This window comes from Emys orbicularis, chromosome 5 (genome assembly GCF_028017835.1).
Source record: "Emys orbicularis isolate rEmyOrb1 chromosome 5, rEmyOrb1.hap1, whole genome shotgun sequence".
In the NCBI taxonomy this organism is placed as follows: domain Eukaryota; kingdom Metazoa; phylum Chordata; order Testudines; family Emydidae; genus Emys; species Emys orbicularis.
In genome coordinates, this window is record NC_088687.1 from 145,693,922 (window position 1) to 145,708,151 (window position 14,230).

Consider the following 14,230-nt stretch of genomic DNA (forward strand, 5'->3'; position numbering starts at 1 on the left):
ATTTATTCCTACCCTTTGTTTCCCATCTTTTAACCAGTTACTGATCCATGAGAGGACCTTCCCTCTTATCTCATGATGGCTTATTTTTCAAAAGTCAATTTAAATTAAATACATTTCTTTTTAAAAAATTATATTTTTTTAGAAATCTAGACCTGTTATGTGTTTTGGTGTAACTTGCATTATCCTTATTTAAATTTGCATTATCCTAACAAAACATTTACTTTATTCATATCTCTTTTATGTATCTCATCGGCCCTGACACCCCCCTGTAAATTCGAACACCCCCCCTAATTTCAATTCCTGGGGAAACAACTGGGGTGGATGCTCTGTGCGGGATGGAGGGATGGGTGGAGGAGGGTGACCTGTGTCTGGGGTAGACACAATGCATTCCTTCCAGTTATTGTGTCTGGCGGGACTGCAGTAGCTGCCTCACACTCCCCCAGCAGCCAGGCCTGCCGTGAGCAGGCCCTTTGCCCCAAATGTATCTGACTCGTCCATCCTCCCTGTGCAGGGAAAAGGCCTGGGTAGAGACCGTCGAATTGTGGAAGTCAACGAATGGCTACGCAGGTGGTGTCGGAGAGAAGGCTTTGGATTCTTTGACCATGGGATGGTGTTCCAAGGAGGAGGAGTGCTAGGCAGAGACGGGCTCCACCTAACGAAGAGAGGGAAGAGCATCTTCACAAGCAGGCTGGCTAACCTAGTGAGGAGGGCTTTAAACTAGGTTCACCGGGGGAAGGAGACCAAAGCCCTGAGGTAAGTGGGGAAATGGGATCCTGGGAGGAAGCACGAGCAGGAGAGCGTAAGAGGGGAGGACTCCTGTCTGAGGCTACATCTACACTACAGGGGGGGTCGATTTAAGATACGCAAATTCAGCTACGCGAATAGCGTAGCTGAATTCGACGTATCGCAGCCGACTTACCCCGCTGTGAGGACGGCGGCAAAATCGACCTCCGCGGCTTCCCGTCGACGGCTCTTACTCCCACCTTCGCTGGTGGAGTAAGAGCGTCGATTCGGGAATAGATTGTCGCGTCCTGACGGGACGCGATAAATCGATCCCCGAGAGGTCGATTTCTACCCGCCGATTCAGGCGGGTAGTGTAGACCAGGCCTCAGACTGAGAAAGCGGGACAATCAGCGAGTTGTCTTAAGTGCCTATACACAAATGCAAGAAGCCTGGGAAACAAGCAGGGAGAACTGGAAGTCCTGGCACAGTCAAGGAACTATGATGCGATTGGAATAACAGAGACTTGGTGGGATAACTCACATGACTGGAGTACTGTCATGGATGGATATAAACTGTTCAGGAAGGACAGGCAGGGCAGAAAAGGTGGGGGAGTTGCATTGTATGTAAGAGAGGAGTATGACTGCTCAGAGCTCCGGTATGAAACTGCAGAAAAACCTGAGAATCTCTGGATAAAGTTGAGAAGTGTGAGCAACAAGGGTGATGTTGTGGTGGGAGTCTGCTATAGACCACCAGACCAGGGGGATGAGGTGGACGAGGCTCTCTTCTGGCAACTAGCAGAAGTTACTTCATCGCAGGCCCTGGTTCTCATGGGAGACTTTAATCACCCTGATATCTGCTGGGAGAGCAATACAGCGGTGCACAGACAATCCAGGAAGTTTTTGGAAAGTGTAGGGGACAATTTCCTGGTGCAAGTGCTGGAGGAACCAACTAGGGGCAGAGCTCTTCTAGACCTGCTGCTCACAAACTTGGAAGAATTAGTAGGGGAAGCAAAAGTGGATGGGAACCTGGGAGGCAGTGACCATGAGATGGTCGAGTTCAGGATCCTGACACAAGGAAGAAAGGAGAGCAGCAGAATACGGACCCTGGACTTCAGAAAAGCAGACTTTGACTCCCTCAGGGAACAGATGGGCAGGATCCCCTGGGAGAATAACATGAGGGGGAAAGGAGTCCAGGAGAGCTGGCTGTATTTTAAAGAATCCTTATTGAGGTTGCAGGAAAAAAACATCCCAATGTGTAGAAAGAACAGTAAACATGGCAGGCGACCAGTTTGGCTTAACAGTGAAATCTTTGCTGACCTTAAACACAAAAAAGAAGCTTACAAGAAGTGGAAGATTGGGCAAATGACCAGGGAGGAGTATATAAATATTGCTCAGGCATGCAGGAGTGAAATCAGGAAGGCCAAATCACACTTGGAGTTGCAGCTAGCAAGAGATGTTAAGAGTAACAAGAAGGGTTTCTTCAGGTATGTTAGCAACAAGAAGAAAGTCAAGGAAAGTGTGGGCCCCTTACTGAATGAGGGAGGCAACCTAGTGACAGAGGATGTGGAAAAAGCTAATGTACTCAATGATTTTTTTGCCTCTGTCTTCACAAACAAGGTCAGCTCCCAGACTGCTGCACTGGGCAGCACAGTATGTGGAGAAGGTGACCAGCCCTCTGTGGAGAAAGAAGTGGTTCGGGACTATTTAGAAAAACTGGACGAGCACAAGTCCATGGGGCCGGATGCGCTGCATCCGAGGGTGCTAAAAGAGTTGGTGGATGTGATTGCAGAGCCATTAGCCATTATCTTTGAAAACTCATGGCGATCGGGGGAGGTCCCGGATGACTGGAAAAAGGCTAATGTAGTGCCTATCTTTAAAAAAGGGAAGAAGGAGGATCCGTGGAACTACAGGCCAGTCAGCCTCACCTCAGTCCCTGGAAAAATCATGGAGCAGGTCCTCAAGGAATCAATTCTGAAGCACTTAGAGGAGAGGAAAGTGATCAGGAACAGTCAGCATGGATTCACCAAGGGCAAGTCATGCCTGACTAACCTAATTGCCTTTTATGAGGAGATAACTGGCTCTGTGGATGAGGGGAAAGCAGTGGATGTGTTATTCCTTGACTTTAGCAAAGCTTTTGATACAGTCTCCCACAGTATTCTTGCCAGCAAGTTAAAGAAGTATGGGCTGGAGGAATGGGCTATAAGGTGGATAGAAAGCTGGCTAGATCGTCAGGCTCAACGGGTAGTGATCAACAGCTCCATGTCTAGTTGGCAGCCGGTTTCAAGTGGAGTGCCCCAAGGGTCGGTCCTGGGGCCAGTTTTGTTCAATATCTTCATTAATGATCTGGAGGATGGCGTGGACTGCACTCTCAGCAAGTTTGCAGATGACACTAAACTGGGAGGAGTGGTAGATACGCTGGAGGGTAGGGACAGGATACAGAGGGACCTAGACAAATTAGAGGATTGGGCCAAAAGAAACCTGATGAGGTTCAACAAGGACAAGTGCAGAGTCCTGCACTTAGGACGGAAGAATCCCATGCACTGTTACAGACTAGGGACTGAATGGCTGGGTAGCAGTTCTGCAGAAAAGGACCTAGGTTAACAGTGGACGAGAAGCTGGATATGAGTCAACAGTGTGCCCTTGTTGCCAAGAAGGCTAACGGCATTCTGGGCTGTATAAGTAGGAGCATTGCCAGCAGATCGAGGGACGTGATCATTCCCCTCTATTCGACATTGGTGAGGCCTCATCTGGAGTACTGTGTCCAGTTTTGGGCCCCACACTACAAGAAGGATGTGGAAAAATTGGAAAGAGTCCAGCGGAGGGCAACAAAAATGATTAGGGGTCTGGAGCACATGATTTACGAGGAGAGGCTGAGGGAACTGGGATTATTTAGTCTGCAGAAGAGAAGAGTGAGGGGGGATTTGATAGCTGCTTTCAACTACCTGAAGGGGGGTTCCAAAGAGGATGGATCTAGACTGTTCTCAGTGGTGGCAGATGACAGAACAAGGAGCAATGGTCTCGAGCTGCAGTGGGGGAGGTTTAGGTTGGATATTAGGAAAAACTTTTTCACTAGGAGGGTGGTGAAGCACTGGAATGCGTTACCTAGGGGAGGTGGTGGAATCTCCATCCTTAGAGGATTTTAAGGTCAGGCTTGACAAAGCCCTGGCTGGGATGATTTAGTTGGGAATTGGTCCTGCTTTGAGCAGGGGGTTGGACTAGATACCTCCTGAGGTCCCTTCCAACCCTGAGATTCTATGATTCTGATTCTATGACTCCTGGGCTGTTTCCATCCTGCAGCGCAGCTGGTAAACGGTTCCCATCCTCTCCAGACGACCGTCACCTCGGCCCTTGGCATCGGGTGTCTCCCTGCCAGCCTCTGCCACGCTCGGAAGCTGCTAGCTCCCATAGACTCATAGACTCATAGACTTTAAGGTCAGAAGGGACCAATATGGTCATCTAGTCTGACCTCCCGCATGATGCAGGCCACAAAAGCTGACCCACCCACAACAGAATCTTCCAGCCTGTGACCCCTGCCCTATGCTGCGGAGGAAGGTGAAAAACCTCCAGGGCCTCTGCCAATCTACCCTGGAGGAAAATTCCTTCCCGACCCCAAATATGGCGATCAGCAGAACCCCGAGCATACAGGCAAGATTCTACAGCCGGACCCTCATTTTACCCGCGATGGCACGTTAATGCCTAATTGACTAAAATCACGTTATCCCATCAAACCATTAAATAAATAAAATAAATTAATGGAGATATCCCATCTCCTAGAACTGGAAGGGACCTTGAAAGGTCATCGAGTCCAGCCCCCTGCCTTCACTAGCAGGACCAAGTACTGATTTTGCCCCAGATTCCTAAGTGGCCCCCTCAAGGATTGAACTCACAACCCTGGGTTTAGCAGGCCAATGCTCAAACCACTGAGCTATCCCTCCCCCCATTCCCTCCATAAACTTATCAAGCCTAATCTTGAAGCCAGAGAGGTCCTTCGCCCCCACCGTTTCCCTCGGAAGGCTGTTCCAAAATTTCACCCCTCTGACGGTTAGAAACCTTCGTCTAATTTCAAGCCTAAACTTCCCCACGGCCAGTTTATATCCATTCGTTCTCGTGTCCACATTACTACTAAGCTGAAATAATTCCTCTCCCTCCTTGGTATTTATCCCTTTGATATATTTAAAGAGAGCAATCATATCCCCCCTCAGCCTTCTTTTGGTTAGGCTAAACAAACCGAGCTCCTCGAGTCTCCTTTCATAGGAAAGGTTTTCCATTCCTCGGATCATCCTAGTGGCCCTTCTCTGTACCCGTTCCAGTTTGAGTTCATCCTTTTTAAACATAGGAGACCAGAACTGCACACAGTACTCCAAATGAGGTCTCACCAGCGCCTTGTATAACGGAAGCAGCACCTCCCTGTCCCTACTAGAAATACCTCGCCTAACGCATCCCAAGATCGCATTAGCTTTTTTCACAGCCACGTCACATTGCCGACTCATAGTCATCCTGCGATCAACCAGGACTCCGAGGTCCTTCTCCTCCTCCGTCACTTCCAACCTATGCGTCCCTAACTTATAACTAAAATTCTTGTTAGTAATCCCTAAATGCATCACCTTACACTTCTCACTATTAAATCTCATCCTATTATTGTTACTCCAATTTACAAGGTCATCCAAGTCTCCCTGCAGAATATCCCGATCCTTCTCCGAATTGGCAATACCTCCCAACTTTGTGTCATCCGCAAACTTTATCAGCCCACTCCTACATTCGGTTCCGAGGTCAGTAACGAATAGATTAAATAAAATCGGACCCAAAACCGAACCTTGAGGAACCCCACTGGGCTCCCTGCCGCCTGGCCCACGCTCTGCTGAGGCCAGGGCCAGGCCTGGGCGACTGCCTGGGAGCGCTGCCTGGGTGTGGGTGAGGGCAGGGTGGCCATGGAGAGCCTGGTGATACCCCGCTGCCTGAGTACTGTGGTGCATGGGCTAGCTGGGCCCTGAGGGGGCAGAGTTAAGGGTCCCCGGGGCACAGCACAGTCACGGCATCGGTCCGGTAGCGGGGCAGGAGCCTGCGGGAACACTGCGCTCACGCATACTGTAGGGGCGAGGTCCCACCGCATGGTGGATGCCCTTTCATACAGACGCGCTGGAGGGGAATCACGCCGGGGGGCTGGCGGAGGCCCAACATTCCCAGGGTCCCTAGCCTCTGCCTTTGGGGGTCTGCAGCCCCACAAGCCAGGGTGCGGGGAGCAGAAGCCCTGTTGAGGGGTCAGGCCCAGGCAGGTCAGGCTGATGCCCAGAGCGCTCTCAGCGCTCCAGGGCTGGGCGGGGTGGTCACTCACAGCCCCCACACACCCCTGCCCTCCCCTCCCGCCTGGGGGTCTCCGGAGCGGCCTCCCCATGGCCTGCAGCATGGTTAATGCAGCGGCCACTGGATGGCACCAGAGACTCAACCTCGAGCCGTGGGGGTCCGGGAAGGGATCGCAGGGCCTGCGGAGCGGGGCGGGACTCACCTGAGATCCAGCCCAAATGTCCTTTCTCAGTGCCCCTCATGACACCTCTTTAGCCCTGGTTCCCACCCCTGACCCCTCCCCAGAGGTGAAAGTAAGCCGGTCTGGGCCGGTACTCCGCCGGCAAGAGCCAGTACGCCGTGCCGGACTGGACCAGCTTCCACGGCGGTGATTTAAAGGGCCTGGTGCTCCAGCCGCTGCGGGGATCCCCGGGCCCTTTAAATCCCCACCAGCAGCCGGGCTCCCGCGGTGATTTAAAGGGCCCGGAGCTCCACGGCGGCCAGAGCCCCGGGCCCTTTAATTTGCCCCTGAGCCCTGGGGCTCCCAGCTGCCTCCCAGCTGGGAGCTCCAGTGTGATTTAAAGGCCTTGGGGCTCCCAGCCACAGCCGGAGCCCCAGGGCCTTTAAATCTTGACAGGCCCCGCCTCCTCCGGTTGACGCCACGCCCCCCTCAGGACTCCGGCGTACCGGTAAGTCCTTTAAGTTACTTTCACCCCTGCCCCTCCCCCACCAGGCGGTCACACCCCTCAGCTTGCCCAGCTCCCCCAAGCTGCCCCAGGGCCCTCACCTTCCCCTTGAAAGAGGTAGCTCCCCATCTTCCCTGCCCCACGTTCCCCAGCGCCCCAAGGCAGCCCTGCAGCACTCAGTAGCTGAGAGCCCCGCTGGGACATGAGGGGAAAAGGGCTCTGTTCCCGCTACTTCCTAATCCCGAAAGCCAAAGGGGGCCTCAGGTCCATCCTGCACCTGCGTCGCCTCAACAAGCCTCTCAGAAAGTTGAAGTTTCGCATCATCTCCCTGGCCTCCACCATCCCCTGCCTGGTTCGCCGCCCTCGACCCGAGGGACGCTTATTTCCATATTCCAAGGTCACAGACGTTCCCTTTGTTTCCTAGTGGGCGGGCGCCATTTTCAATTCACAGCGCAGCCCTTTGGCCTCTCGTCAGCCCCGAGGGTGGCACAAAATGCCTGGCGCCAGTGGCTGCTTACCTGAGATGTCGAGGGGTCCAGCTCTTCCCGTTGCTCGCCGCTTGGCTCCTCAAGGGCAGGTCTCGGGAATGTTACATGGCCTCAGGTAACAGGGCCAGGTTCTTTGACTGGCAATACCAGTATCTAATCACCTAAACTCTTCCCACCGCCCACCAGGCAGGGAACAGAAGACTAGAGAGGGAAATTCTTCGAAAACAAACAGGAAATGTGTGAAAAGGGTTACTACCAATGTCAGGATGGGGGAATAAAACAGATTAAAACCATAAACCAACAATGTGCTTGCCCAAAGATGGGCCTGTCACAGAGTGTGGGGGGACACAAGGCCCTGCACCCCCGGCTTCCTGCGATTCACCATGACTCTCAGCCAGCCAGTAAAGCAGAAGGTTTATTTAGACGACAGGAACACAGTCCAAGACAGGTCTTGCAGGCACAGACAACAAGACCCCCCCCAGTTAGGTCCATCTTGGGGTCCCAGGGGCACCACAGCCCCATTGGGGGGTCAGAACCCCATCCGGGTTCCCCTCCATTACCAGCCAGCTCCTGAAACTCCAACTCCCTCCAGCTCCTCCCCCAGCCTTTGTCCAGTTTCCCGGGGAGAGGTGTCACCTGGCCTCCAACCCCTTCCTGGGTTCTCACGTTACATGCTCAGGTATCTTCCCTCAAGGCCAGTCTCCCATCCCCCAATGCTGACCGTCCCAGCCAAACTCCCCACTCAGCATTCAAAGACCACAGTAAGAAAAGTCCCAGTTCGTCACAGGGCCTGAAACCCGGTTCCCAATACAACCCTTTGCAATTTACACTTCAAACAAACCAAACAAAACCAAGGTACCCCAGAACTGTCCTGTATCTCGCGTGGGATCCGCTGCGGGTGTTAAGAGACAGTCTCTCTGTTGCTTGGCTTCGTAGGGACCTGGACCTGTGACTATGCACCCAGTGGTTAGCGGGGACAGGAGGAGCTCAGGATCGTCCCTGCGTTGGAAGCAGGAGCCAGGAGACGGCTGGTGTTAGCAATCCCTGGAACCAGGAACAAAGAAGTGGATTCAGGTGGAAGATACCCGGATCGGTGGGATAGATCAGGTAAGCTGGTGAAGAAAGTCCTCGATGCCCACGCAAACGCGACAGTCACTGGCCACCTCTCAGACTGACAGCCCTGTTGACAGGGTGTGCAGCCCTTGGATACCCTCTAGTCCAGACCGGGCTGGTCCAGGCTCCTCAGAGGCAGTTTCTGCGGCAAACCCTGTTTCCCGCTGTGACGGGTTCGGTCACAGAGACCCCCAGGACTGTCGCTGGAGGCAGAGCTAGGCGGGGAAGCCGGCTGAGGGGACTGAGCTGGGGAGGGCCTGCCGAGGGGACAGGTCCCTGTGACGCAGAGGAGAAGCCCTGGGCTAGGGTTTAACAGGCGGGATCCACGAGGAAACACTAGTGAGGCCGGAGCGGGGCACAAGGGCTGGTCATTTGCAGCCTGGTTTGAATCGGTCTTTGGACTTTTTCCCCTGAAGGAGTTCGGCTTTACGTGACTTGGCCGGAGGGTCCGGCACCAGCAGGCCCTGAGGGGGGGTCGGGAGAAGACACGGGGAGAAAAGCCATTGCAGTTCCAGGGAGGGCCCAGCAGGGGGTGCCAGAGTTGAGCCCCCCCACAATACTGCGAGCAGAGTCAAGGGCATGCCCACCGTGTTCTCAGGAGTCGCAGCCCCTCTGTCCCAAGGGGTCGGGCTCCTGCCCAGACGAGTGCCCCATGCTACGTGGCCAGCCAGCACTTACTTTGGGGTTGGCAGAGGAGAGAAAGGTTCCCCCGGCCAGACACACACCTCCACCAACCATGCTGAGCAGGACGCCGTGTCCTAGCAGGCTGAGACCAGCCCTCCCTGTCGTCCCAGGGCGAGCCGGCAGAGCGGGGCACAGGGGCAGTGGGATAGCACCCTTCCTGGTGTGGGCTAGAATCGGGGGTAGTGACCGGGATTCTCTGTGCAGGGCCCAGAATCAGCATCTCCGTTTGTCTTCTGCCCCGGCTGAGCAGACAGAGCCTGGAACTGGTGACGCCGTCTGCCGCCCGGATCAGACGGAACCAGCCAGCCGTACAGAAATGGGCACAGCAGGCGGCCTGTGACCACTGCCGTGCGCTTTGGGGGGGCTGAGGGAAGGCCCTGCTGGAGTGGGGTCTCCTACTACACCTCTGAGCGGTTTCCTGGGGCCCGGGTGGACTGTCCCGGGGGAACAGGCATCCTGCATGTACCCGCTGCTGGGGGCTAGGGACAGGCTAAGGGGAGCCCAGCTGGAATTTTCTCTCTCTGATAAAGGTGTTGAACTTTCTGGTCAGGATGGGCCTCAGTCCCCCCCTTTTCTGTCTTTTCTGGTGTCTGAAGAAACACGGGGAGTAGACCGCCCTCCCCTGGCGCCGCAAAGGGACCCCCTCTAGCTCCAAGACCTGCAGCGGTACAGGCTCCTGACGGGACCCCTGCATAGGACAGGGGCGGCTGGGGGGCAGGCTCTTAGTGCTAGTGAAGGCATCAGACTGGCAGCCCTGATGAGGGTGCCCCCGTCTCTCCAGGGCAGCAGCTGGGCAAGCCCTGCCATACACAGCCCTGCCGGGGGGGTCCCAGGGGTGCGTTCAGTCTCCATGGCCCAGCAGTGGCTGGCCTCCTTGCTGGCTCTGTCCAGTCAGTGTGTGATGGAGGAGCCAAGACCCCCAAACACAGGGGCCACCGACATCCCAGAATCTCTGCTGAACGGGGCAGGATTCACACAGGCGCCGACAGGGAAAGGCTCCAGCTGCAGCTCGGTAGCAGGGCCCTGAGGCAGCCAGTCCTGTACCGGGTACTAAGTTACGGGGGAGCCTCAAATACAAAATCCCCCCGTGACAGAACACGGCCGGCCAGCCGGAGGTTCCTGCACAGCCTGAGCTGTCCCGTGGCCGAATGAAGTGGGCACAGGCCAGCCCTCAGTGACACCAGGACATTAGATTTTCCCAGCGGAGTTTGAACCCATCGATATGCTAGACTCCGGCCAGACTGTGTTTCCTCCAGGGGCTCTGCGTAGACTGAGGGCTCCGAGCACCCCAGCTGCCAAGAGACCCCCTGGCAGGTCCCCAAAAGGCTGGGGCGGTTGCTGAGATCCACTGGCAGCAGAACAAGCCAGGGCCGCTCCTGCTCTGCGGGAGGCCCAAATCTAGCTCCATCAGGTCGTCTTCCAAGCCTCACTCCTCACCTGCAACCAGCACCAAAAGACCAGACACACCAACGGCCTTTACAATAATTGGTCAAACTGTTTATTACTTGAGTGATTCCTTCTGGGTAACATCTGCACTGCAGCATCCAGCAATAGTGACAAAATAGAAATAAAAATCTCAACAGGATCGTCACCATCAGTATTATTCTTTAATAAAAACTTCAGTGACAGACAACACGTCCCAGCCACTTGCCCCGAGCCCTCCAGGCCGGGACGTCACAGACATGGACCCTGGCTGGCAGTCACGGCCCTCTGGACTCACACACACAAAGTGAGCCACTTCACAATCTGGGGTTGGTTGGTTTTTTAAAAGCTCCATTGAAATAATATCCCAAAAATATGTAATGCAAAAAAAAAATACATTTATGTTATACAAAGATTGAAAAATAGCTATTAAAATTATTAAATACTATTAAATCCTCTTACAAACAGCAGGAAACGTTTATAAACTTTAGTTATTTACCTTCAATAGCCAGTAAAACTCAGAAATTATCAGAGAAACAAACCAAACTCCCACTCTTTCGCTTGAGGTAGAATGCCCTCACTGATCACCCGGTCAAGTTAAAATACTATATTTACAATAAACACTTTATATACAACACAGCAAATCTAATACATTTTCCTTAAATCTCATAATTTTTTTAATCTTTTTTTTTTAAAAATGGATTCACTTTGGTAAACAAAACCATGTGATGTGTGCAGTCCTGGTCAGACAATAATCACCTCTTAGATCTAATACATTCAATACGAAAAAGACATTTTTGCATCGTATTTGGATTAGGTGTGCATGTCCACCCCCCCCCCGCAGAGCTACAAATGACATCACACACTCCCGCACCCACCAGATGGACCGACACAGACAGTTCTGTACAATGCAAAGATCTATGCTAGTCAGACACCCCCACAAAGTGTCTTTTCATGCAACTGTTGCATTTCTGTTTTCCCCCCAAATGTTTAAGACAATCTCTCTTTGCTGGAGGTGAGGGGGTCTAGGGGATGTCAACATCAGATTTCACCCCAGTCTGCCCACCCAGAGCCCCTGCAGTGTCAGGGGTGGGGGGAATCTTGTCTCTCTGCAATTCAATTGAGGAGACAGACACAAGAATTTTCATAAAGGGGAAAACTCACAGTGTCAACGGAGGCAGCTGGAAAGAAACCAGCAAGGCAGGGAGGCCCCTGGCTGGGGGAGGGGGCAGGGGAAGACATTGCAGCCCCCAGCCCCCCAGCCTGGGAGGGGAGGAGACACGCTGCGGCCCAGTCCGGGGGGTGGGGGGGAGAGAGAAGCAGGGGGGGGGGTTGCTTTTTGTGTTGGTCCAGTTTGTCTGCAGCACTGTTCTGCAGGTCACTAAGGCATCCAGTGACGGCCTCTGCTCCCTTCTTCTGCTGCCGCTGCAGAAAGGCCCCCACCGCAGGCCAGCTCCTTCCCTGGCTCCTGGTCCAGTTCGTTACACGCAGCTCAGAGCAACCCCGGGCAGGGGGGGACAGCGCCTCCGTCCCCTCCCTGTGCCTCTCCCACCAGCTGGCAAAGAGAGGGCTGCCCAGGGTGCATGGGGCGCTGGGGAACGTGTGGGCCATGGAGGAGGCTGTGTGTGCGATGCTCTGGGTATGTCGGGCTGAGCGTGATGCAGTGTGGGTGTGTCGGGAGGACTGGACCATGTGGAGCGGTGTTGGGCTGAGTGTGGGATGCAGTCAGGGTGACCAGATGTCCCGGTTTTATAGGAACAATCCCAATATTCGGGGCTTTGTCTTATAGATGCGCCTGTTACCCCCCAACCTGGCCTGATTTTTCACACTTGCTGTCTGGTCACCCTAGCCGCAGTGTGTGTGGATTGTGCTGAGTGTGTGATGGGGTGTGTGCAATGTGGTGTGTTGGGTTGAGTGTGGGATGCGGGGGGGGGGGTGTCAGGCTATGTGTGGGATGCGGGGTGTGTGCCTTGTCTGAGTGGTGTCGGGCTGAGTGCGATGTGGGTGTGTGATGCAGGATGTGTGTTGGGCTAAGTGTGCAATGTGGGGTGTGTGTCAGCATTAGTGTGCAATCCAGTGTGTGAGTGTGATGCGGATGTGATGCTGGTGCATGTGTCAGGCTGAGTTTGCGATGCAGATGCAGGTGTGATGCAGGTGCATGTGTCAGGCCGAGCGTGAAATCGGAGTGAGTGTGTGATGCGTGTGCATGTGTCAGGCTGAGTGTGCAATGCAGGTGCATGTGCGATGCAGGGGTGTGTGTCAGGCTGAGCGTGCAATGCAGGTGTGTGTGTCAGGCTGAGCATGCAATGTGGGTGTGCGTGCAATCAGGGGTGCGTGTGTCAGGCTGAGCGTGCAATGCAGGTGCGTGTGTGATGGGGGTGCGTGTGTCAGGCTGAGCCTGCGATGCAGGTGCGTGTGTGATGCGGGTGCATGTGCAATGCAGGTGCAGGTGCGATGCAGGTGCGTGTGTCAGGCTGAGCGTGCAATGCAGGTGTGTGTGCAATGTGAATGCGGGTGTCAGGCCGAGCTTGCGATGCAGGTGCGGGTGTGATGCGGGTGCATGTGTCAGGCTGAGCGTGCGATGCAGGTGCGTGTGTCAGGCTGAGCGTGCAATGCAGGTGCGTGTGCAATGTGGATGCGGGTGTCAGGCCGAGTGTGCAATGCAGGTGCGTGTGTGATGCAGGTGCGTGTGTCAGGCTGAGCGTGCGATGCAGGTGCGTGTGTCCGGCCGAGCGTGCAATGCAGGTGCGTGTGCAATCCGGGGTGCGTGCGGGACGCGGCGTTTCTCTGGCTCCGGCGCTAGAAGAGGGGGAGGCGGCGGCCCGCGGCCCGGCCCTTGAGGGCGCGCTGCGGCGGCGGCTGGCGGGAGAGCGGGCAGTACTTGATGGTGTGCGCGTTGTCGCCGCGGGCGCTGCAGAGCGGGCAGGTGTAGGCGCGCAGGATCGGGCACAGCACCCGGCCGTCCAGGCTCTTGAGCACGTGCGAGCCGAACACCTCCTGGGGCGCCCCGTTGTTCCGGCAGAAGACGCAGATCTTGGGCTCGGGCTTGGCCCGGCCGCCGCCTGGGGGCCCCCTGCGCCCCTTGCGCTCCGCGCCCAGCAGCTCGAAGGGGCCCGGGCCGGCCGCGCAGCCGCCCTCCGAGGCCCGGCCGCGGCCCGGGCGCAGCGCCCCGCCGCCGGCGGGCTGGAAGGGGCGCAGCAGGGCGAAGCGCTGCTCCAGGTCGCGCAGGGCGGCGGCGGGGCCGGGCGCGGAGCAGCCGCCGTCGCGCAGGGCGCAGGGGCAGGGCGCAGCCGGCAGCGCGGGGGCGGCGGGCGGCCGGGCCGGGCCCACCAGCGCGCACAGCCCCAGGTAGTCGGTCCAGAAGTCGAAGGTGGCGGCGTCGCGACAGCGGCGCTCCAGACACGCCATCGCCCCGGCCCCGCCGCCCGCCCCGGAGCCGCGCTCAGCCCGGCCGCGGCTCGGCGCAGAGGCAGCGAAAAGCCGGGCTGGACTCTGCCCGCGCGCAGGCTGCGGCACCGCGGGGCGGGGGGAGCGGCGCGGCCGGCCCCTGCCGCCAGCGCATCCCCGGGGGAGCGGCCGGGGGCCTCCGCGCCGGACCGATTGGCCGAGCTCCCGGCGCCTCCCCTGGGTGGGGAAACGCGGGACAAATGTGGGCCAGTTGCCCACGGTAACCCGGAGCCACGCAGCGTCGCTGGGGCTCCCAGGGGAGAGGCAGGCTCGAGCCCGGCAGAGAACCCAGGAGTCCTGGATCCCGCTCCTGCTCTAACCACTAGACCGCACTCCCCTCCTAGAGCCGGGGAGAGAACCCAGGAGTCCTGGCTCCCAGCCCCCCCTG

The 14,230-nt window shown here is 56.1% G+C and overlaps 1 protein-coding gene across 1 annotated transcript; it reads right to left on the bottom strand.

The window, feature by feature from the left end:
* Positions 1–13,194: 13,194 nt before the first annotated feature.
* LOC135879714 (nanos homolog 1-like) lies at positions 13,195–13,803 on the bottom strand. Its single transcript, XM_065405766.1, has one exon. The coding sequence runs from the start codon at positions 13,801–13,803 to the stop codon at positions 13,195–13,197; it is 609 nt and encodes a 202-aa protein (XP_065261838.1).
* Between the last annotated feature and the right edge of the window lie 427 nt (positions 13,804–14,230).

What these genes read in the sequence shown, in the direction of transcription:
- LOC135879714 (XM_065405766.1), bottom strand. Translation starts at nt 13,803, where the DNA reads ATGGCGTGTCTGGAGCGCCGCTGTCGCGACGCCGCCACCTTCGACTTC.